Raw genomic sequence first — 24,816 nt, forward strand, 5'->3', positions numbered from 1 at the left:
GTGTGTGTGAGGAACTCTTGGATGTAATTTTGTGTGTGTGTTCATGCAAATTTCGGTCAAAGTTGAGTGTGTGTGTGGAATATGTAGATGCTCATTTGTTCGGTGGTGAATGGTGATTTTTGTTTCGTGTGCAGTTTTTTAAGGGACACTGAGAAGCCCCCGAGCTGAGCAGAGAGAGAGAGAGAGAGAGAGAGAGAGAGAGAGAGAGAGAGAGGATGAAGGGAAAAGAGAGTGGAGAAGGGAGGGTGAGAAAGAGCGGAAAGAGTGGTAGAAACAAAGTTAACAGAGACAAAGATCAAAGAAGTGGAATCCTTCATGCAGTGGAAACACAAAAAAAGACAAAAAAAAAAGATATGATAGAGAGTGAGACGGACAGATTTCTTGTGGTGCAGACTGCAGTTTAAAAACATTTTCTACATCTGGCTTGCAGCCGGGATCAGACTCCAGGTCTGTTTTTTTCCTGCCACATTTGTCAACCAGATAACTACAACATGTTCAACAAGAGCATGTGCAACAAATACTGTACGGAATATATGAAGAAAAGTGCAGCTTTTTAAAGCAACAAATAATAATTTAAAACACACACAGACAGTACTTGTTAGCAGCCTTAATTCATTGTCTATTCAGGGAAATTGTTGATAATAATAAAAAAGCTAAAATAACGGCAGCTTTATCTTAAAATCTTGTCCTATCCTCTATGTCTCCGTGGAGGGTTTGCCATATAAATAGCAAAAAAACAGTCAAATTTTGCATCTGGCCTTGAGTATTATTTCATTCATGCACATATAAACTTTGTGTTTTGTTGATCTTTCATGTTGGATTTACAGAAAATGAGATTTCTGGGCTCGCAACACTATTTCATAACTCTACATTCGAGTGAGTCCTGATCGTTCAACGGTGTTGTGAGTCCTTACAAAACTCAAATCACAATCACCAGGTAAAAAAAACATGCGTGTGTGTTTTACACATTCATTTAGAGGAAATAACAGAACAGTTGTGTTAGAAATATAATGAATAAAAAAAGGAAGGAAAACATCACTTTGTTGCAAAATTCACATCATTTCCCTTTATCTTATGCATGCTTGAAATAAAAAAGAATCAGATTTATTTTACAGAACATGCTCATCATGTTAAGAGGATATTATACATTAACAGGGAAAAAACACATTATAGCTGAGTAAGCAAAATGTCTGTCAGTATCTATGGCAGTTTCCTGTTCTTGGCTTTGTTTTATCAACTTCCCGGCTTTCAGCAACAGATCTTTTTCATACACTACATATCCAAATGTTCGTCCCCATGTCTACATTTCAGCACACATTGCCCTTGTGCACAAAGCCAGATCCATGAAATAGTGGTTTCCCCAGTTTGGTGATGAATAACTTTACTGTTCAGAGCTCTGAACACCCCATTCAACACCTTTGAGATGAATGGGAGCAGCAGCTGTGAGACAGACCTGATCGCCAAACATCAGTGTTTTGACCTCACTGATGGCTGAATGGGAGCGAATCCCTTCCACAGGATCAACATCTAGTGGAAAGACTGGAACCACAAACAAGGATCAACACATAAATACAGGGAAAGCACGCCAGCAGACATCAATGCTGAACGATTCATGTCATTAACTGACTATCTTGTGAAATGAAGAGAAAGTCAATGGACCATTACCAAATGATGACCTTTCCCTTTCAACATCACTGTACGAAGGCAGATGGAGGGAGTGAAATCAACTCTGCTGAGACAGACTTCCTGTGACCTGACAATGAGCTGCACAAGATTTATCTGTGCCCTTCTAAAGCCCTCTGAGACCCGCGGCCGACAATACTGTATTAGAGAAGACTCAGATTTCAAGCTATCATATATATATTAATATAATGTGAAACTAGACGACCTAATGAATCCATCGGTCAAAAACTGCAAGGCCGGATTCGCAAGTCTCCCTCGACCTCCCACTTTTAGACTTGTGAATGAAAATGCGTCCCCTGGGGGCCAATGAGTCTCCCTTTACTTCATGCACAAATCTCATGCAGTTTTGGGTTTAATGTGAGGTATAAATGTGTTTGTTCGCCTCTTCAAAAAAGGTGTATTTGAGTATTTCTAAACTTAACAGTTTTGGAATTGTATGAATTGGCTAAAAATGTAAAGCTCCTTTTGGCGCCTAAACAATTCAAATGTATATTTAATGTCTGGATTTTACAGTTTAATCTCTGTTTGAATAGCCAGTATTGAAGGAAAGAAAGAAAACATCAGTATAACACTTTATTATAAACTTTTGAACGGTTATTTTATATAAATGTAGTTAAGGAGACTGGGTTGCTTGAGGAGTTGTACTAGTCAGTTGACCGTGTGAGTTCACCAGGCAAAAGCTATCGATTTGCATTGTGGGTAATGTAGGATGCAATGTTTTTAGCGCTTGATCCGCAATAGGGCCTCTATTGCTTCAATTTTGATTATTTGTTTTCTTGCAAGTACTTCACATCTATGGAATGGCAACAATAAACTCAAAAAACAAGTTTTCTCCCTTTTCTATCCTTATTTTTCTTGGGGAGTTTTTCCTCGTCTTCTTCAGAGATTTATTGGGCCTGGTTGGCAACTGCTGCTGTAAACGCCTGTAAAGCTTAAAAAAAAAAGAGTGTGAATGTGATTCTGAGCTGCACAAATAAACTAGACCTGCAGAAGAATGTGAAATAACATGATGATTATATGGTCTTTAGTAGCTAGTTAGTCGTGTGTGTGTGTGCATGTGTGTGTGTGTGTTTGTGTGTGACTTGGGGTCTGCAGACAGTCTGTCAGCATGTACCTCCCATCTGGTAGATATTGTACAGGCATCTACCATCATTCACTCTTTCACAAATACACACATTTTCCTGCGTGTGTTTGTGTGGTGTAGTAAAAGGAGGCGGCATCGGGCACCTCCTCCTTTTACTACGGCTACACACACCCTTTCTCTCTCTCTCTTTCTCTCACTCTCTCTTTCTCAGTGCTCACTCGCTCTCAGGGCAGCAGTGGATGGACGCTTAGCTGCACAGAAAGCCGCTTCTCTTCTATACTTTGTGTGTGTGTGTGTTTCTTTTTTAAAGCTGAATCAAGTCCATCGCTTTACTGAATCAAGATGAGCACCAACACCTTTGTCGACAAAGTGCAGTCCAAAATGCAGGCAGCAAAGGATGTCAAGGACGAGGAGAAGCTGTACAGATACAACGGGATTTTGTACCCACGACTCATGTGCCCAGAGGAACATTTGAAGGCTCTAGAGAACATCGAGGCCAGAGAGGAAGATCTCATGTTGGTGGCTTATCCCAAATGTGGTGAGTTTAATAAGCTGTAACAACCATCAGATGGTATTACTTATATTTCTATTAATGATTAATAAAGTTCTGACCTTTGACCTGCCTTCCGATGGTTGTTTGTAATGTTCATGATTGTAAAACAGGTGAAAGTAAACCTTCTCTTTTTTTATTAGGCTTAAGCAGTGGTGGAGGTAGTATTTGGATGTTTTCTTTAAGTAAAAGTAGTAATACAAATGTGTAGAAATACTTTGTTTCAAGTCCCAAGTGAAAGTACTCATTGTGCAGAATGGCTCATTTCAGAATAAAAATATATATTATGATATCCGATTATTATTGTTGTTGCATTATTATGTTCACAAACTTTAATGTTGCAGCTTCCAAAGGTGGAGCTCATTTTAATTTAACAATTTAACATCATCATTTATTTGTTAATTATATTTCGTATTAATAATCTCAAAGTATATCAAGTTATCAAAAACATATAGTGGAGTAGGAGTATAAAATACCATAAATTGGAAATACTCAAGTAAAGTACAAGTACCTCAACATTCTAGTTAAATGCGGTTTTAATTAATGCAGTTAACCACCTACTGTTAGTCACGCCAAATTGAATCCACAAATGCTTAAAATGTCAGTACGAAAGCAGAATTAAAGTCACAGTTCACCCAAAAAACAGAAATACATATGTTCCCTCTTACTTCTTGTGATATTTATCGATCTAGATTATTTTGCTGTGAGTTGCCCAGTTTTGGAGATATCATCTTATGAACTACGGTAGTTCCAACATTAAACTGCTTTTTTGGAACTTTGAGCACAAGCCAAAAGCCATATAGTCCTATTATATTCTAAAATAGGAAGCAATATCTGCGGCTGTAGAGTTGCTAAATTACGTAATAAGCGTATCTTCAACGTTAAGTTTTGGTTTCACACGGGACACTTTTATTAACATGTTAGTGACTGAAAGTTGTAGCAAGTTTCAAGTCTGTGCAGGTTGTGGCAAGGACGGAGTTAATCTTAAAATAATAAGACAATACTGAAGGGTTTGCCAGACGACTGAGAATGGACTTTCCTCTCATCTTTGATTTTATTGTAAAGCAGCTTACAGTGGTGGAAGAAGTATTTAGATTATTGCAAAAGTAGATACAACAGTGTAAAATACTAAATGTACAATTAAAGCAAAAGGAACCACACCTATACATGTTTTTGTGCACCCAGCTTGAATGTTATCGGCCAATAGAATGGACGTAATCAGCGTTCATCATCACCGCCATTCTTGTGTTTCAAACAGGCCAAACGACATCTTAGCTTTACGATGTGAATTGACAGCTGATATCGGCTCCAGCACCCCTGCGACCCTTAACTGGATAAGCAGGTTACAGAAAATGAATGAATGAATGAACTTTAAGTTTGGACAACAAAACTAGTTGGTTAGGTTCAGGGAAAGACCATGGTTTGGTTTGAAATAAGTATTTAACATACATAACTTTAGTGCAGTACGTGTCAGCGTTGACTTTTGGTTCCAGAGGGGATTCAAACAGCTGTCACCTGAATGTCTACGAGGCTGATCACATCATCTTAATCAGCTGATAACATTCCAAGCAGGTGATTTTTGTAAGAGATCACGAACAGAAAAGGTTGATAGCACCTGGTTCTGGTTCAGATAAATCTAGTGGAGTAGAAGTATAAAGAAAATTGGAAAACTCATGTAAAGTGCAAGTACCTACCTCAAGACTGTCTTTAAGTGAAGTACTCGTAAATGTACTTGAAACTTCCCACCACTGCCACCGTATATTTTCAAGCCTCTAATAAAGTCATAAAATAAGGAGAAAAAAAAATACTCTGTAGATAAACCTCCTGTAAGTCGCTTTGGATAAAAGCGTCTGTTAAATGACTGTAATGTAATATAATGTAATAAACCGATCACAAGTAGTCGGCCTGTAACTGTAGACGAGTAGTTATAAGTAAACACGGCTTTGTTTTAAGGCAAAAAGATGAATAAATAAAACACAGATGTAAAGTCAGCGCATGTCACTTCCTGCGCATGTCCAGACCTGAATCTTTGCCTTTTTTTTTACTAGAGGTTTTCTGTTAAATCACTGAACCCCTGTGATAAACTTAGAGGTGATTTAGAAAACAAAAACAGGTCAAATGTTGGTGCTGGAGGTCTGCAGATATAGAATACTGAATTGTTTTATTCATTTTGGACAGATATTCAAAACTGCGTCCTCAACAGCATCTCATGAGCCCTTTAACAATTGAAAAGCCACTTTACTGACATCACATTGCAGGAATTCTGGGTACTGCAGTGCATTGATGTGCACTAATACCTGAGTAAATGTTGTGATGATTTTTGATATTAAAAAAGCAGGACGTTACACCACATCTAATTTCTCTCTCCTGAAAACACAAAGCGCTCAGTGCGGTTTTTCAGTGGAAGAAAAGCGTGACATTCCTGCTGTCGCCGCGGTGCGTTCAAGGAATGTGACATGTTTTCTTTTTTAGTTTTTTTCTGTTTACTTTTGAGACGCTTTTTTTTTTTTGGGACACCAGCTCTCTGTTGGAGCAACGACACGAGGAGGGACTTGTTAATCACCTTTGGAGGAATGTTAGATTACACACACACGGCCCTCGTCTCCATGTGTAGGGGCCGGTTTTGCTTGGGGCCCGCATGGGGGGATGGCAGAGCTTATCTATGGGTCTGTAACAGTCCCGTCAGCACAGCCAATTGGAGGCTCTTTTTAAATGGCTGAACGTCCCCTTTTGATGTTGAAGGCGGTTAAATCAGTGCTACCCAGCAGACTGCCACAGATAATGGCTTCCTGACGTCTTGGTGATATACGGAGCAACATTGTGGAGGATTAACACAACCTTCAAATGTAGGGCCTGTGGAGGTTTATAGGCCTGTAATAGGGTTCTCACTGGTTTCTCTTTGTGTGTTGCACCACATGGCTACACAGCTGGTTTTTCTCATCCCTGTCTGTCCTCTAAAAATAATAAATGATTAATCACCCCAGGTGTCATTTTCAAGGGCGCCCCAATTGAATTACACAGAATTACACAGAATATAAAGCTCTATTTTTAGCCTCTTTAGCTTTTCCCATTTTTTAAATCTACTACAAAAAATTTTTTTTGATTTTTAATTCATGTTAATATTCATTTCCTTCAGCGCCATAAAACCAATTCCATTAATTTGCATTTTTATTTGAGCATGAAGGCAGGAATCTCAGAGACCTATATCTGAAAACTAAAACAAACCATCTGCATTGATTAATGGAAGTGAGAAAAGAAGCCCATTAAATATAACAATGTTTTAGAAATCTTTCACAACCCTCTCTGCTTTTCAAGTGACCCAAAGGAAGGTTGAGGAATTTTGCTCTCAAAGACTTAACTTCTCTGACAGATTGTTGAAACATTTTCCGCAGTGTGTAAAGACCTACGGTCACAGCACAGGTAGAACTAGAGAAATAGTTTGTTTTTTTGCACAGAAAAATATAGAATACAATAGGGAAACTGCTAGAAATAGACATACAAAAGTTTAAATGTTCCTTAAAAATAATCCTTGTACACTAAAGGTTTGTGTAGTGGTCCTCCTACTACTACAAACGGTGAAAGGAAATGCCTCAAATCCCAGAGAAGGCAAGTCATAAGCCAGTCCTTAAATTACCCGTACCGATGTTTCCCCTCCTGTTAACTGCAATCCATACCCATTTGGTAACAGCGGGATCTGTCAGAGGAAGCAATGAATGTGGAGACTAACGTGCCGGCTCGCTGCCAAAAGAAAGACGAGAAGAAGTGAAACAGATGAAAGAAATGACCTGCAGCAGCTGCAGAGTCCAACCAAGTAGCTGCAAAGTTAAATTGTTTCTAAAACGTGTGCCGGGATCACATATCCAGGACGTTTTATACACTATTGTAACTGTTATTTTATGATTACTAAAGCGCCAAACCAGGACTCATTTAGTCAAAAAACTACACACAATTCACACAACCACTCTCACACACACACACACACAAGTGGCAAAACAACTCTGAAACAGTCACCCACTTGTGGTCTTTTTTATAGTGTCTCTATTCTGATTGATGAGTCGACATTCAAGCTATAAGCTGTTTGGCCAGGTGGCACATGTATCAGCCTGTTAATCCATGGGTGAAGCATTTTGAATGGCAGTGTTTTGGAATAGCAAACAAGTCTTAAGTAGAGATCCGTGTGCAATGAGCTGAAAAAAGTGCCACGTTGAATTACAAACTGGGTGTAAAGCAGAGAATGTGTTTGGAGTTTTCGAAACTTGAGCTGAGGTTTTGAGGTCAATCAATTTTTTTTTTTAAGTGGAATATTAAAACCAAAAACATCTTGTTTCGTTCACATTTCCCTGAATTCATCTACAGTTTTGAGTATCTTGAAGCATGTTGCTGTCATGTCGTTGACCATAGCTTCACTCTACAACATGTTTGAACCGTGTGTGTGTGTGTGTGTGTGTGTGTGTGTGTGTGTGTGTGTGTGTGTGTGTGCAGGTTTTAACTGGATGGTGGGCGTGGTGAGGAAGATCATCTCACAGGCCACAGGGACGAACGTGGAATCAAAGATGCCGCCGCTGATCGAGTTTTTTGGACCGGAGGTCTTAAAGGTACTTTTCCTTTCATGCCACGCTCTACTTACACTCCACTACATTCAACACTCCTTTAGCTACTTCACAAATCAAGATCTTTCTGCTCCCAAAACAGATGAACACTTCATACAAGGAAAGCTGAAACCAACATTTGTTCATTAATCAATTAGTCGATATACAGAAAATAAAAGGAGACCATTTTGATGGTTGAAGTCACTTTTCATGTTGAAAGATTTCATGCGGCTTTTGCTTGTAATGATGTTAATAATTGTTATGTATTAGTAATAATGTTGAGGTTTGGACTGTTGGACAAAACAAACGTATGAAATTGTTACTTCTCTGGGTAATTGTGACAGCAGATCTCACTACCTTCTTTTACAAACCAAACAATCAAACGATTAATGGCTTCTTATAATATGATTTTCTTTTTCCAGATGTCCTCTGTCTACATCCCATTACAGCAGTGTTGAATGACATTTTGTTAGGTCAAAAGTAAAAAAAACTACATTTCAAAAATTCACAAGAGCAACAAAGCCTCAGTTGTTGGCAGGCTCCCTCTAAAAAATATATATATATAGATACAAAAACCATCTGTCGGTTCTTAATTGTCAAACAGAGTGAGACGTCTCTGTAGTTAATTGTACTAATCTGAGACAGATCCTGAGAAACAACATGGCAGGGAGACCTTAAAGGAGTGTTTTAAACCAATTGGAAAATATGTTTATCCTCTTTATTTGCGAGAGTTACATGAGAAGGTTGATATTACTCTCATGTTTGTTGCAATTTTTTCTTCTCTTTCTCTTCAAAACAACAACCATTTTTCCTTATCCCAGTAGTTTTAGTTTCTCATACTAAACCCAACATCAGAGTTATTTTGAGTCTTATTTGAGGGAACTGACAAACGAAAATAAATCAGATTCTGTTGGTTACATGTAATGGCTCATGCTGAAAATTAGCACACACTTGTTGGTTTTAATGGATGAAGTTGACTCCCCCTTTCTCCCCGGTCCTGCTCTCCCCTCAGGCCATGGATCAGACTCCCTCCCCGAGGTTTCTGGGGACTCACCTACACCCCGACAACATCCCGGCCTCCTTCCATGCGAAGAAAACTAAAGTAAGTTTCAGAACGTCTGCAGCAACACTTATAACTGATTCTCCTCATGTCATCAACTTATAAAAGTACAAGAGGTCCTTCAATGACTACAATAAAAATCCCTTCAGAATATATTTGAATTTCAAGTCCATTCAGTTTCTGTTCTTTCCATATTTTTTCCTGTCGTCTTATTTCTTGACTTATTTTGTAGAATACCACTTCAATGCACTGACATGTTTGTTTTATTTATGTGTTATCTTTGTGTTCCACAGATGCTGGTGATCTTCAGGAACCCTAAAGACACTCTGGTGTCCTTCTATCATTTCTCCAACAACAACCCGGTCCTCCCATCCGGGCAGTCCTGGGAATCCTTCTTCTCCCAATTCATGAGTGGAGACGGTGAGAAAACAACACGACACTGTCCTCCTTCAGATTATCACAATGTTATCATGATCCAAGGACATCTACAGCCACATTTGATTCATTAGAGCACATTTCAGTTCAGGCATTCATGGATTATTATAGAGGACATTCCTTTTTGTTTTCTCTTCATTGTGTTTTGATATAGTCTAATGCATTACACTTTGAATTGCTGTTGTAGTCAAAATGGGCTTTTACACTAAATAAATCTTACTTTAAAGTAACTTTTAGGAACTTTTAACTGGTTAGGAAACAGTTTCAATCTTATGAAGCCTCCACCCTTCATAAGAAACATGATCATCAGCGAGAAGATTGCTACTTTTCTTCTTCTTCTTCTTCTTCTTCTTCTTCTTCTTCTTCTTCTTCTTCTTCTTCTTCTTCTTCTTCTTCTTCTTCTTCTTGAGATCTTCCAGCTGAGACCTCATGAAGATCTCAGTCTAATCTTATTTGACTTGAGGATCCTTTATATTGTAGGTTTTGTTGCTTGAGATCGTTCTGATTATAATTCCTCCTGACCACCGATCATGAAGCCAGACATAGCCTGGCTTTATGATCCTGCAGCTCTGCTGTGTTTATAGGCTGATAAACACTGTGTGGAGCTGAGTAAGCAGGGTCATTGTGGAAATGTTGGATTCGTTTCGAATCCAAGTAGGACTAAGTTTGTACAATGTACAGTTTATCAGTACATTGACTGATACCATGACGTTTTGTTATCCTTTCATGAGGTAAAAGTACCCATCATTAAAAACTGTTTAATAACAGCTCAAAGGTCGAAAGCCTGCATTAAACAGTTTACTTAAATAAAATTATTAACAGAGGACGCACCTGTGTCTGGAATTCATTCTTCTCTCTCTCAGATTGTTGTGCAGCTACTTTTTCAGATGAACAGCAGTAGTTCAACTATCTCTAGAGCGCTAGCTGTTTACAATAAAGCCATACATCGCGTTTCCAGTGACTGCTTCACAATCAAGGCCTGAACACTTGAATGCTTTTAGTGTAAAGCAGCAGTAGATACATGTTGGGTTAAACCAGTAACACAGTGAGGCAGATGTCTCCATCAAACGGCAACCTCGGGGGCTGAAAAATTAAGCTAATGATTCCCAAAAAGCCAGTCAATCCTCACAGAACCACATGTTAAATGCCCAAATATTCAGCAGAAATAAACATACAGCCTGGTGCTGTAAACATGATGGTTCGTGACAACCGTACGGGGGTGATTTATTTATATAACTCACCGCTATAAATTATACTAAAGTTAGACATAATTGTGGTCACTTTGATTACCAGTTGTGCTGTACCAGCTTGATGGCCGCTACAGTACAAAACAGCATCAAATTAAAATGTACTGTACGGTTTTTGCAACATCACTGTGATGTGTAACTCCACCACTGTAACTGTAAATAACCGCCTACACAGATTACAGGTCTGAACAGAGGTTAACTGCATTGTTCATGTTTGTACTGCCAACGACTTACACTCCCACTTACAATGCTGGATAAACAAATCCTGCTTTACATTCTCTCGCCTGCCATCAGTCATCTCCCTCCTGTCCTGCAGTAACCCCTACGACTGCCATCACCTTACCTGGCCCGTTTGCACTTCCCCCATTAGCCCTGCCGTCATGTAAACCGGCCCACATCTGTTCATACTCTGCCAGATCCTCTGTTGTTCTTTGTTACTGCCTGCTTGCTTCTTGGACTGCTGCTCCCCTGACTAACCCTTTGGATGGAAGATTACTTTCTGCCTGGCTTTTTACTTTTGACTGACAAAATCACCCTAAAAGAACTTTAAAACTTCAACCCGACTGCATGAAATGGTGCATCTTTATAACTTTTTGACATCTCTTCTATTTGTGGTGATGTGTTAGAGGTGAAATTCGGATCCAGAAGTGAATTAAAGATAGCAATTGATCCCTCTACAAGTAAAAGTCAAAATAGTTTTGCAGGAAAATGTACTCAGTCTCAAAAGTGGTAGAATAGATATCAACACACTTAAATCTATGCAGAAAACCAAAGGACCTTATTCAGAGGACCTTAAGGTCTTTTAGACTGAAAAGCTCAACATAATGTCTTCTCTGCATAGATTTAAGTGTTCGTATATATATTCTTTTTGACACTTCCAGGACCTCAGTTGCTTCCATATACTGTTCAATCACAGTCAATCACAATGCATCATATTTTATTAACTGATCACATGTTTTGTATGTAAAATCTTAACCTGAAAAGTAATGTTACTGCAGTAAATTAATGTAGTGAAGTAAAAATTACAATATTCGAGTCTGACATGAACTGCAAGTACTCGACTTGACTTTACCTTATAATTGTACAGTACTTGAGAGATAATGTCGGAGCATTTGTCAAGGCGCTCTGGATGCTGTGTTTGGGTCATTGCTTCGACTGCACACTACGAACAGAAATGTGAAAATACATCTAGATATCTGGGTTAGGATTCATTTGAAAAAGTGAAAAGATTTTAGATATGAAAGTCACATTTTACTGATCCAAACAACTAAATGTTATCTGATGGTGGTGTGTGTGTGTGTGTGTGTGTGTGTGTGTGTGTGTGTGTGTGTGTGTGTGTGTGTGTGTGTGTGTGTGTGTGTGTGTGTGTGTGTGTGTGTGTGTGTGTGTGTGTGTGTGTAGTTCCCTGGGGGTCATACTTTGAGCACGCTCTGGCCTGGGAGAAGAGGATGGACGACCCCAACGTTATGATTGTCACCTATGAGGAGCTGAAAAAGGTAGAACACACAATGCCTGAGAGAATGGCAGCTTTTAAAGAATGTAAAAAATGAATAATGTTGTTGTTTTTACAGGTTCAAAAGCCACTTGTTCCAACAAATTAGAGTTGTATGTCTAAAACGGCTCTGCTTCTGGTTCCTGTCCTGTAGGACCTGAGCGAGGGCATCCGTCAGATCACCACCTTCTTTGGCTTCAGCCTGACGGAGGCTCAGGTGCAGCAGATCGCAGAGGGGAGCACCTTCAACGCGATGAAGAAGAGCTCCGCCGACTCCCATGGTAATCTGGGAAACGTCATCTTCAGAAAAGGTGCTTTCAAACAACAAAATATTTCTTTTGGAGTGATGTTTTTACTGAAACCTAAAGGCACAGTCTAGCCTGGAGATGAGAAGATGCTGGAGTCAAGAATGACTTGTTTTCAGTTCAATAAAGAACTTTGTAACCTTTTTGGTCACAACTGACTACTATAACTATTTAACATTTAAAAATGGTAAACAAAAAGTGATTTTTTTAGTTTAAACTTCACTTGTGCAGATATATAATAGAGATTATTTATTACTTATTTTGAAGCTTTGAGAAGAAATTTAAGGGGTAAATCAGAGGGTTTTTAACTGTGTTGTGTTTGTGTCCCTGGGCAGGTGAGGTCGGTGACTGGAAGAACCACTTCACACCTGAGCAGAGCAAAGAGATGGATGACGCCTTCAACAAACACCTGGCAGGAACCAGGCTGGGAGCCAAACTCAACTACCAACTGCATTGTCAGTAGAAGGAAAGAGAAGAAGAAAAGAAGGGGAAAGAGGGAGGAAAAGGTTGTAGAAGAAGAGCTTTGTGGGACTTTTCGGCCCTGAGCTGAGCCAGACAGACCTCCCTCTCAGGCTGTGCACAGATGCTGCTTCACCTGGTTTTTGGAGGTTATTTGGAGGCAGTTCAGGGCCAAAAAGTCCCCTAGTTTTAAACTTCAGTGCTCCCAAGTCCAAGAAAAAGAAAAGCACTGGCAGCAGTGCCGTCTGAATCATATTTTAAAAATGCTATAATAACATACAAATTCAACAAATTGTCATCAAGACACATTATAGAACCCAATCAATGACATTTCGATGAAGAGAAAGTTGATTTTGGTTTTGTTTTTAACGACGACTTGGTGTTTTCCTGCATAGTTTGTTGCAGATTTACTTGTTTGATTTGTGGTTTGTGATTTTCTGCCCAAATAACGCCATCACTAAGATCTGAAGCACATGAATGTTAAGTCCCAAGTTGTTTTATTTACCGATGACACCTCATTTTAACCGATAACAGTTTCATTATCTTTCATACAGTTTCATTATCTTTCATACTGGCAGCTACCTGAATACAGGGCTATGTAAACACAAACTCTGGTTGTCAAACTATGGTTTTGAGACTTTACTGTAATGAGATTATTGGGTATTATAATTATGCTTAAATCACTGTTTGTGCTGTATGTAACTACATAACACTGTACATGATCAAAATAATACAATGAAAATAAAACTCTTTTCCAGATCACTTATATTATCTCCATTTATTTGACTGCATCTCATTATCATGTGATTATTGTCAACTCATGAATGAAGATGTTTAAGATATTAAGGTGTTTTATTTTGAAAGGGGCCAAGCAGGAATTTGCGTTGCCATTGATCCGTTGCTAAGTGAATGACATCATGCGGGCTCATGTCGGGTCTCCGTCTGCGACATGCCACCTCCAGACACTAACGGTCAGACGTTTATTTCAAAAATCAGCCGTTGCACCTTCTAAAGTGCGTGACGTCACGTTTTTTTTTGGGGTGTAGCGATGATTCTGCGATTGTTTCCTGTTAGCTAGCGAGCTAACAGCCAGGTTGCTAACTGCTAATGCTGCTAAATAAATATATATATATATATATAAAAAATATATATATATATATATAGGATATATATATTTATATTTATTTCTAGGTGTGTTTTATTTGTGTGAGGAAAACACCTGCTGACATCCAAGCGGTCCTCGTTGTGGAATGACACCTGTCAATGTGTTGCTACGCGACGGCACTTTTTTTTTTTTTTTTTTTTTTAAATAATTAACGGCTATAAGCTCTTGCACACCAACCGTTCGAACGTTTGTAATCAGCCGTTGCTGTTGCATGACGGGAAAAATTACTGTTGGAACTTTAATTTTTGAATTTGTCCATTAATGTCTTAATTATTTGGGCCTTCTGCAGCCTGCTCAGGGGTCAGATTAAAGAGCTTTATGTCACATATGTTCAATGATATTCCCTGACCCACTTCCAATGCTTGACCCCACACTAACCACACTAACATTGTGCATTACTGTGCACCTGTTTCTATTAAAATCTGCACACATTTTGATGCTAAATGTCCAGTTTCCAGTGAATAACAGTGGATTCTGCATGTTTTTAGTCTTTTTAATCAGTTCTTGTTTGATTTATTCTCCTCTTAACTTAAATAGTGTTTGGTGATAATGGCATTTTACCACCGTTATTATTTCAACTGTATTGAAAGACTTGTTGAAAAAGATACATGTATTATAAATATGAAAGCCCTCGTTCAATCTGTTATTATCAAGACTGATGGATAAACTAGAGTTGTTTTCACCCACTACATTGATATCCGATAAGGCTGTTTTGGTTGCTGTAATGTTTCTTGTTTAATATATCATCCAGTTTTTACTTAAACTGTTCTGGTTTGATTGGTACCATTTAATTAGATTATAATCGGTAATGTTGTGTAGTTTTAGGGCTTCAACCAAGATAGTTTCCATTCTTGTTCAATAGTGTGTTATTTTTCCGGATAAATCAATAAATAATATAGTCGAGAAAGGCTGTGAATAATGAAAAAATGCTCAGTGTTGTTGTCATCAAATTTCTAGTCATGTCGGACCAACATCCAAAAAAACACAAATATTCAGCAAATTCTCTCATAATTCAATCAATGGCAGCGAATCTTTAAAATGAGGAGAATGAAACTAGGACATATTTGCCGTCTTTGATTGATGAATCACTAACACGATTACTCCATCATCAAATAATTGGCAATTATATTCCAGTTCATTGACAATTTCTTTTTGTTATTTGCTGAATAATCAATTAATTCTTTAGTCTTCAAAATATCACTTAAATGTCAATTCTGAGAGCTCAAGAAAATATGATTAAATTACTTTTTTGTCCAAAACAAAAGTGAAAAACTCAAAGATATTCATTCACATTTTTCTTTTTATAATTGCTTTATTGAGTAATTTGTTTCTTCTCCTCTGTATTCCAGCTGTAGAGTGATGCAGCAGAAGTTGTGTTCCAGAGGTTCTGGCTCTTTCCTCTTGGAGAGGAGCGTCCAGCCCTGTGGCACCAGCACCTCCTGCGACCTCCCCTTCCGCTGCCCCCGCTGTGGCGAGCAGGAGCGCTTCCGCAGCCTGGCCTCGCTCCGCGCCCACCTGGAGTACCGCCACTCCTACCGCTCGCCGGACGTGACCACCGGCGGCTTCAGCATCACTGGCAAACTCCCCGACCCGTTGACGGCGGCTATCCCCTGGCACGACATGAGCCTCCCGACCCGCAGGGGCCAGCAGAGCGCGTGGAGGCCACCCCACGTCCGCTCCCTCAGTGACAGCAGGGACAGCGGGTACCCACACTCCTACAAATCAGTGAGGAGACGCACCCAGAGTGTCGGGGTGGGGACGCAGGCTGAGGAGGAGGAGGAGGACGACGATGATGATGACGACGACGACGACGAAGAGGAATTCGGGTCAGAAGACGAAGATGATGAGGATGACGACGAAGGTGAAGAAAGAGATGGAGGTAGAAATGAGGAGGATATAAAAAAGGCAAACATATGCCACCATCACCTCAACCACCACCACCTCCAGTTCCCTCCTTCAGCTCCTCTTGGCGCCCAACCAGACCCGGAACTGGACTTAGACCTGGACCTGGTCGGTGCGTTCAGGTTTACTTTCTTACTGTACTTTTTGGAGCAGAGTTATATTTATAGACGGAGTGTCAGAAATCTACGCTGGCTGCTTCAGAGACACTGAAGTTCATCATGATGAAGCAGGATTTTGAACTAATTGTGAAAAAAATGAATGCATACTGATCAATAACCCTGTTTAATGCATGCAATCAGAAGATGTAGATTAATTCAATGTCAGTGTATCCTGCTTATTTTGGATTATTACATACCAACAGTCTCTGTTTGGAAGGCAAATGCCACTGAAACTGTATTCTGGGACACCTCCAACATAGATTAGTGGTGGTCCAGAGATCAATAATCATGATTAGAGTATCAAACAGTAGTCATGGCTACAGCCGCGAGTAACTCGTCTCCTTCACTGTCACCACCAGAGCAGAACTCCTACTCCGGTTTGGAGACGGCAGCAGCCTCGGCCGCAGTGCGTCGACGGCTGGCCAGGATCCTTCGGGCGGCCGACAGCACCATGCAGCGCCGACTCGCCAAGGTGAGCACGGAGCTCGCCCAGACCGACACGGAGCTCCTGTGTGAGCGCGCTCACTCGCAGCACCTGGCCCAGGAGAGGCAGGAGGTCGCTGACAGGGAGAGGTCGCTGAGCCGGCAGGTGGACGTGGCTGTTATGGTGATCGCCGCGCTGAGGGAGCAGCTCAACGCCTCCGAGAACGAGCTGGAACGTCGAGAGAGGTAAGCAGGAAACAGATGATGGGGAGTCCTACTGCACATATTATTGGTATAAGGAGATTACTGATTTATGACATGACATGAACTGCGCTCTGGACCAGCCGGAGATGAAAAGCACAGCTATTAAAGTGCTATACTTAAATATGTTTTTTGTTTCACAGGGAGGTGATAACCATCCAGAAATTTCTGGAAGCGGCGGCGAGACAGGAGACGTGCGGGAAAGTCAGAATCCAGCGCTTCATCGAGAATCTGCTGGGACGCATCGCTATGGCCGAGAGACTGGTGGAGTATTACCAGGTCAACGGCAGCCCGCAGCAGTGCAACCACTACAAGGTACAACAGTGTAGAAGTACTATACTTAAGTATATCCATGTTATGCTACTTTACACCCTTATTCCACTACATTTCAGAGGGAGATATTGTATTTTTTACTCCATTCTGTTTAGTAAAGCAAAACAGGTGTTTTCAATTAACCTGGCTGATTAAACCTCTAGTCAGGTGAAAGTTTGGTGTTTTTTGTGTGTGCAAGGGCTTTAGGATTTCTAACAAAATGTAGTATTAACTTATTAAAATATGATGCATTATTACTGACTATCAAACAATATAATAGTAGTAAGAAATGTCCCTAATTCAACAAGCTACAACATAAACATGCTGTCGGTAATTAAAGGATCAACAAATAAATACTACCAGTAACTGTTAATATAACATTGACATGGTCCGTTTAGCATGAATACTTTTACTTTTGAGGGTTAAAGTACTTTTTCCTGATAGTACATTATATTTTATTACATATGATTTTTTTTTTTCCCGCCGCCGCAGAGTTATTAAGTCATAAACCCAAACAAACACAGACTTAAAATCACTGAATTAATCCTTAATTTAATTGCTAACATCTGCTTGTGTTTGCTTCATGCTCGCTGACTGCTGTCGTGAGAAACTTAACCTTTGACCTTCTTTATATCCCCATCAGTACCAGCAGCCAACTGATAATGGGCCTCACAGAATCACTAAAAGCAGGTGAGTACCTCCACATTGGCTCGTATGAGGTTTTACAACCCTGTAACTAGAACATAGGCCTACTGCAATAAACTCTGGGAGTGTTAAACAATAAATCTCATAATATTTAGCTGAGCTTAAACGTTTTATGGGATTCATTTTACAGTTTAACTGTCATATTACATATCTATTACGTGTTTATTCATATGATTTATAATGAACACTGTGGGCCTCCATTAAAATTGGTGCCACTTATCAACTGGCGGCTGTGGCTCAGTGGAGAGCAGGGTCGTCCTCCAATCAGAGGATCGGCGGTTCGATCCCTGGCTCCGGCAGTCCATGCCGATGTGTCCTTGGGCAAGACACTTAACCCCAAATTGCTCCCGCAGGCTGTTCCTGTGGTGTATGTATGTATGAATGTTAGTTAGGGTTCTGATGTGCAGGTGGCACCTTGCATGGTAGCCCCTGTCATCAGTGTATGAATGGGTGTGAATGGGTGATTGATTGGTAATGTCAAAGCGCTTTGAGTGGTCGGAAGACTAGAAAAGCGCTATACAAGTACAATCAATTAACTGCAAAGTATCTAGACTGCACTAATCTCCAAAATGGCAGAAGCTATCATGTTAGGTTGGGTTCTCTTTAGGTGTAAACGTCACCACAATGAATGTTCTGTGTTTGGGAGACAATAGTAGATGGTACAAATATAAGTCCTTATCACGGCCTCATGCAGTCTTTCAAAAACAACAGCTCAGTTTGAGTTCCTCTGTTACAAAAAATGGTTATTTGTGGACAAATTTCGGCTTAGAAATCTATTTTAGGTTCTCTAGGTGTTTTTTTAAGATTTATCCATCACCATTATTAGCTTCACACAAGGAAATTCTCTGCAGGGTTTTTATTAGTCACTCAAGTTTTTGAAGGGACCTGCTTTGAGACATAAAAAGTACAAGTTGTCACACTGTAAAAAGGCTTGAACCCTCCTCTAACAGTGCAGATAAACTGTGCCTGGTGTTGGTCTGAATCGAAGCCAAAAGGTGACCGAGCTTCTGCTTTAATCATTCATGAGGACATTTGTGTCGTCGGTCAGATTTCTGTGTTGCCGTCATGTTTAATTCATCGCTAAACATGTCTGTCTGTGTGCTGCTGAGAGTATGAGAGTGTGTGTGTTGACATCAGTCACCTGTTCATAATGAACACCAGCTTTTTCTTTTAAAAAAACATATTCATCACATTTTTCCTCTTCTTTTTTTACAATTATGGCATACAACATGCATTAATTCACCTTTTGTTTTCCAGATTTTCTTGAAATTGAAATTGTTAATGTAAAAATATTGCCTAAAGGCTCTGTAATAAACAATAAATATGAAAGCATTATCATAAAATCATCACTTTTATTTCATCCTTTTTAGTTTTGTCTTCATGTCACATGTTGTAAGTATTGATTTCTACAATAAAAACATAGAATAATATCAAAAATATTAATAATACAGACACTCATTTGAAATTGAGATTTGAACTCTTTCTGTATCTTTAATAAAATTAAATAAATTATCCTGTTTACTTTTCCAACAACCCTCACACTTCCTGTCTTCATTTGCTCATATATGACATTTCCAGGTCGGCGGGAGGTCAGCTGTCCTCGTCCGGTCTCCACGACAACAGAACCCACTCCTCCTCGCAGTTCGGCGGCCATCCTCTGTTCTCCAAACCGGGCGGCGGGGAGCGAGACCGTGAGCGGGAGCACCGCGAGCGTCTGGCCCAGTCGTCCAGGCTGTTCTGCCGACCCGAACACAGAGACGACATCTGGAACCACCAGCGCCGCCGATCCGCCGGGTACGAGGCGTAGAACTGTAGAGAATCACCAGGGGAGAGGGGCCGTCAGCGGGTAAAACTTTATTTAACAAGGTCTTTATTCCAGTGTGTTAACCTATGGAAAAGTACAGAAAGGTCACGGTCACATCACGGTTCTCTGGAGCAGTTGATCTTAACTTAAGATAAGGTGATCCCTCCTTTAGTATAATTCTTCATTTAAAGATGCAATGTGTAATATCTGGCCAGTTAGTTCAAAGTATTTTGAAAGTAAATGCTTACATTATCAACAGAATGTGAAGAGGTTACAGTTTTGACAATATGTCAAAGATGTTTGTGTATAATGTTACAGAGATATCTACTGATATCGGGGAGTATGAAACTATGAAAATATGTTTTCCTGTTTCTGCCTCTTTGGATTTGGTCTCGGCAAAAAGGCAACTATTACCAGCAGTAGGGCTGGTATTAGTTGCCTTTTTTTAATATAACTGATGACTGTAAATTCAAATTGCATGGACCTTTAAGAGGCAAAATGCTGCCCCCTATTTATTTGCAGTATGTGGCCAGGTTATTATATATATAAACACTTTGCTAAATGTAATTAAGTCTGTCCTGATGCTCCTTTTCAACTAGAAGGGTGCAGACTGGTCTCTAACGCTTTATAAACTTTTAGCTTTTTTGGATGAAATCTCTAACCTGACGATAGTTGTTTTTTTAAAATATTGTTTTGACACAGTAATGTTTGCAAATTTGGACAAAATGTAAGTGACTTTCCTGAATACATTGAACAGGATCTATGCAAGGATTTCTTTTTTAAAAAAACAACTAGTTTGAGAAAGGGGCCACAATATGTATTTCTCTTCCAAATGTTATCAATCTGATCGACCATTACCCGAAACAAATATTAATTTTACTTTATGTACTTTATTTTAGGTATAATGTAAAAAATAATGTGACATATATTACATGAAATGTAAGCTAGCTTCATTGGAAACCGTTGCTTCTCCTAAATGACACAATTTATATAGTGAAAGTATTTTTTTATAAATCAAACTAAGAAAATCATAGAAAATAAGAAACATTACCATTAAGTATAAATCAAAACCTCTTTTTATAAACATCAGCTGCTTGGCTTTGGACAGTCTGATCCCTAATGAGTGAATACATACATAGAAAACACACATCACAGTAACTATTACTGTGTAACAGGGTAATGGATGTAATGCAATAACTATTATAACTGCATGACCACACTGACATCACATTGTATACAAGTACATAATACTAAATTGTGAAGATATTTTATTCCCAGCACTGTGTTATTGAATATTTTGTACTTTTCCATAGATTATCATACTGAAATAGACCATTAGGAAGTGTTATATACGAGTGGGTACACTTTCAGTATTCAAACATATAAATTAATGACAGTTTCTAGATTTTTTTGTCAGCACAAATCGCAGTATTTATTGCACTCTTAATCTCTGTATTTAGTGACACTTACATTCTGAATCCTCTGTATTTTAGAGAAATTTCAGGTAAAAATATGCTTTTGTATTCATCTACTGAGTTGTGGTTGAAGTTGTTGATTTCTAAAGAAGGTGGAATGAGGATGAATAGTTCTCGGTGGCGTTGATGACGCGTCCTCTCCTCTGGTGGAACCTTTATGACCCGGACTGGTTCCGACAACAAACTGCCCATCAGTCCAGTTATCTGATCTCTGTCTGTGCTTTTAGAGCTAAATTATAGCGCTGAAGTTCTCCACACACGAGGCTGTAGCAAAGGAGATGCTGCGTTTTATAAAGAGTTTGGATGATGCAAAAGCTTATGCATTAGATTAAACACTGTCTTCTAATATGAACTGCGAATATTAGCATGTCGGCTAGCTCACAACCTATAACCTACAGTCCAGTTACTTCCAAGGCCAAGGAGCATTTCATACTTAGTCAGCTTGTGTTGTTACAGGTTACAAACATCCACTGTGTGGTATTTCTTTGTTGGATTTTGGGATAGTTATCATACCGAGCTTGTTATCTTAGATAGTGATGAAAAACATACAGTTTGAAAGTAAATTGTAAGCTAAGCTGCGTGTACAAACTTTTTTTTTTTTCTTTTTTTGGATCATACCTACAATAATAAGACTAAGCTCTACAATGTAGACGAGATCAATAAAGGTCTTTATTTCCATGTCTTCTACAAAACTTGCGAGGGTGCTGACTTTTGTAGCCATCAAGTGCATATTTAAGAACCGTCTTATTTGGTTTGTAAAGCACAGACAGGAGTTTGATGACACCAGACCTGGGTCAAATAAACCGCATCTAGTTCTTGGCTTTTTTTTGTTTTGAAGAGGGTGATGTTCACTGCATTAGGACCAGTTCAGATACTGTCTGATAGTTGTACATAGAGAGAAAAGTTAGATATGTTGATTTTGTAAATACTTCATTGTGATATTTTTTAATTTTCTGGCAGTCGTGGTCCTTTGTAGCCAATCACACCCATCAATCTGTTGTCTCAAGTTTACCCACTTTTTGTTTTGTATTGTAGAATATTTCACCTTCCTTTTTAAAGTAAAACTTTTTTGAAAGGTTTTCATCATCATTGCCAGATGTGAAGCATAAAGACCTGAGAGCTCCATCAAAAGTGAAAACTTGTGCTTTTAAATATTTCTGTCTTCAGTAGGAACCAATGAGTTGGAGCTGAGATCCACAGACAGGAAGTCAGAAAGTAATAAGGAACAAACATGATGTTGGTTTTGGTCTTCTTATGGGATTTGTTGCAAAAAAACAAAAACATAGAATAAAGGCAGTCTTGTGTTCCAGTCTTTGAGCTAAAGGCTGTTGGGAAATTGCATTTTTTTCCTCCTCCAAAACTAGCCATGAACATGCCGGTACAGTTTGACCCACGTCTGGAAGACACCACACATATACTGAATGTACTCTTGAGTTAACGTTTAGCTCACACTGAAGAGGTGCCGTGTTTTAAGACCTGACTTTTTGTCTCGCCGTGCGGGTGCTTAAACTCGCGCTCATTCACACAGAAACGGGTGGAGATTCTCTGATCACAAATGAATGACGTCGTATCAACGCTTTCATCCAAAGTGACTTACAGTTCCGTGAATGCATACAGTTATTTGCAGTAAACTAAACGAATCATTCCTTCTCCCTGCATCATTCTGTACGATCCGTTTTACAGGTTATTTTTGCACTCATCCAATGATAAGAATGTAAATGTTAAAGACGGTATTCGGTGTAAAATGTATCTTTGCTGTCGTTGGTTTAGGTTTTGTTGACGGTGTTAATAGATATTTTGTATACAAAGCTATAATGTGTCGTCCAGTGGAAGTAGTAGTCCTACAGTACTTTAACTTGGTAGAACTTTTTCTCTGGCTCACAAACATGAATCACATTTATTTATTTCCTGTCCTTGAAAGGTCTTAATATTCCTGAAATGATGTTTGGTGAATAAGTCATGATGTAGTGTTCCTCTGCTGATAAGTTATGTCTCTCAGACTCTCTTCTGGTGTTTTTATTTGCTGGTTTATCTTATTTAAATTCTAATTGGCAATAATAACATCATGAAAAGTCTTCAATCTCGGATCGTGGATGATTGCCTGCAGCCTTTTCTTTTAATAACTGACAAGGAGTTGTGTCAATCATTCATTTTTATTTATTGGAAGTTGCCAATTTCTTAAGCCAAATTATGTACTTTTTTTTTCACCAGTTTATCAAACCAAGTTTGATTCAGATTTCAGATTGATGTTGTTTGCATACAGAGAGAATGCATCGCTCTGTGTAATGACATCTTTCATCCATCAGATCTGATGTTACCGTTTCCTGTCTGCAGACTTCAGTCATGTAACAGGCTGATTAGAAAACCAGACCTGTAAACATTGTAGAGAAATCTCCAGGAGAAATCTTCCAGAGGAAACCAGGTTTCTCTCATTCCGGATTAAAGAAACCAGGTATCTGGTTTACACAGCATTTGAGAGATTGGCCCGCTGGAGAAAGCCGACTGTAACCTACATGCACTTTCTTGCATAAGTGCATGAACTGATCTCTGATTTCAGCGTTTCTTTTAACACAACCTGATCTTAGTCTGAATTGTTTTAGTCTGGTTAAACCTTTAATAATCCCTAAAACTGGAGTTGTGGGGTTTTTTTATGCAAACAGCAGTATAACTAGAAAGATGTGTGTGTGGAGGAGTGTGTGCAGTACTTCAAGTTTGTACTTATTCCTGTTGTGTCATTAAAAAGGTGGTGGAAGATGCATGAGGCAGCCCTACAACTACTACTACTACAACTACTACTACTACTACTACTACTACTACTACTACATATGTAGCTATTGTGTTACCGTGAAAGCATGCTTCATATGTAGCAAAAAAAAGCAAAGTACTTATACTGTTATCTTGTACTACTATGTGTACTTTTATAGCAGAGCGAGGTCTATTTTAATGGTACAGTATTTGAAGGACAGTTGCACTAAACCAACAAAGAGCACTTAAGCTTGGAGCGGTTGGATTTCATATGAAGGGAGTGTTGTTAAACTGGACAATCAGCAGGGTTCATGCACAGGTTTGGAAAAGTCTGGAAAATAAATGTGATTACTTCTGTGTTTTGGAATGTTTTTAGGAGAAAAATGTGCTCTGAAATATAGAGAGAGAGAAAAAAGTGGTTGAAAAACATAACCGAACAAGTATTCTAACTGCAGTGTTAGTTTGATTATGACACTACTACCTTTCTCGTCGGTAGAGATTAAAGTTAGTTTTATGTTGTGTAAAAATCTGTTTTCTGCGCCAAGTTTGATATCCTAATTTAGTTCATCATGTCTGTCTGTAGGGATTTCCTTTTTGCAGAAGTGATCTCTAGTTTTGTGCCTTCACTGAAAAACTCTGTCGTCTGTATAACACTGTGCAAAATGCAATACTGTGAAGAACTGGAATACTTTTTATGTTGAAAATGTGTCGGTCCGTGTGGTAACCATCGAAGATTAAAGAACAAACATGACACCAAGATTATCACTGTATTTTGTTTTTATTCAAGTATTGTGGATTTTATTGCAAAGTCACCACTAAAGATGAAACATTTATTTATTTATTTATTTATTTATATGATTTTATTTAGCTCAAGGGATTTTCTAGCACTCTGGATCATAATGACTTTAATGAAAAAACTCTTGACATTTGCTTAATTTAGCCTTTCATTTTATTTGTGTTTG

The 24,816-nt window shown here is 39.0% G+C and overlaps 2 protein-coding genes across 3 annotated transcripts; both read left to right on the top strand.

Annotated features, from left to right (window-relative positions):
* The first annotated feature begins 3,205 nt into the window (after positions 1-3,205).
* On the top strand, positions 3,206-13,547 carry sult6b1 (sulfotransferase family, cytosolic, 6b, member 1). Its single transcript, XM_054600608.1, has 7 exons — positions 3,206-3,305; positions 7,800-7,912; positions 8,919-9,008; positions 9,260-9,386; positions 12,050-12,144; positions 12,295-12,451; positions 12,781-13,547. Exons 1-7 carry the CDS (start codon positions 3,221-3,223, stop codon positions 12,906-12,908), a joined length of 795 nt encoding a protein of 264 aa, XP_054456583.1. The 5' UTR covers positions 3,206-3,220; the 3' UTR covers positions 12,909-13,547.
* Positions 13,548-13,790: 243 nt separating this feature from the next.
* znf365 (zinc finger protein 365) lies at positions 13,791-24,603 on the top strand. 2 transcript variants are annotated; one of them, XM_054600310.1, is made up of 7 exons: positions 13,791-13,875; positions 15,419-16,083; positions 16,489-16,798; positions 16,957-17,128; positions 17,769-17,815; positions 19,409-19,624; positions 23,416-24,603. In XM_054600310.1, the coding sequence occupies exons 2-7, from the start codon at positions 15,429-15,431 to the stop codon at positions 23,456-23,458; spliced, it is 1,443 nt and encodes a 480-aa protein (XP_054456285.1). In that variant the 5' UTR covers positions 13,791-13,875; positions 15,419-15,428; the 3' UTR covers positions 23,459-24,603. The 2 variants fall into 2 exon arrangements, with proteins under 2 accessions (XP_054456285.1, XP_054456286.1); XM_054600311.1 differs by lacking the exon at positions 23,416-24,603 and adding an exon at positions 19,201-19,222 and having other exon boundaries at positions 19,409-19,588.
* The last annotated feature ends 213 nt before the right edge of the window (positions 24,604-24,816 follow it).

This window comes from Anoplopoma fimbria, chromosome 6 (genome assembly GCF_027596085.1).
Source record: "Anoplopoma fimbria isolate UVic2021 breed Golden Eagle Sablefish chromosome 6, Afim_UVic_2022, whole genome shotgun sequence".
NCBI lineage: Eukaryota > Metazoa > Chordata > Actinopteri > Perciformes > Anoplopomatidae > Anoplopoma > Anoplopoma fimbria.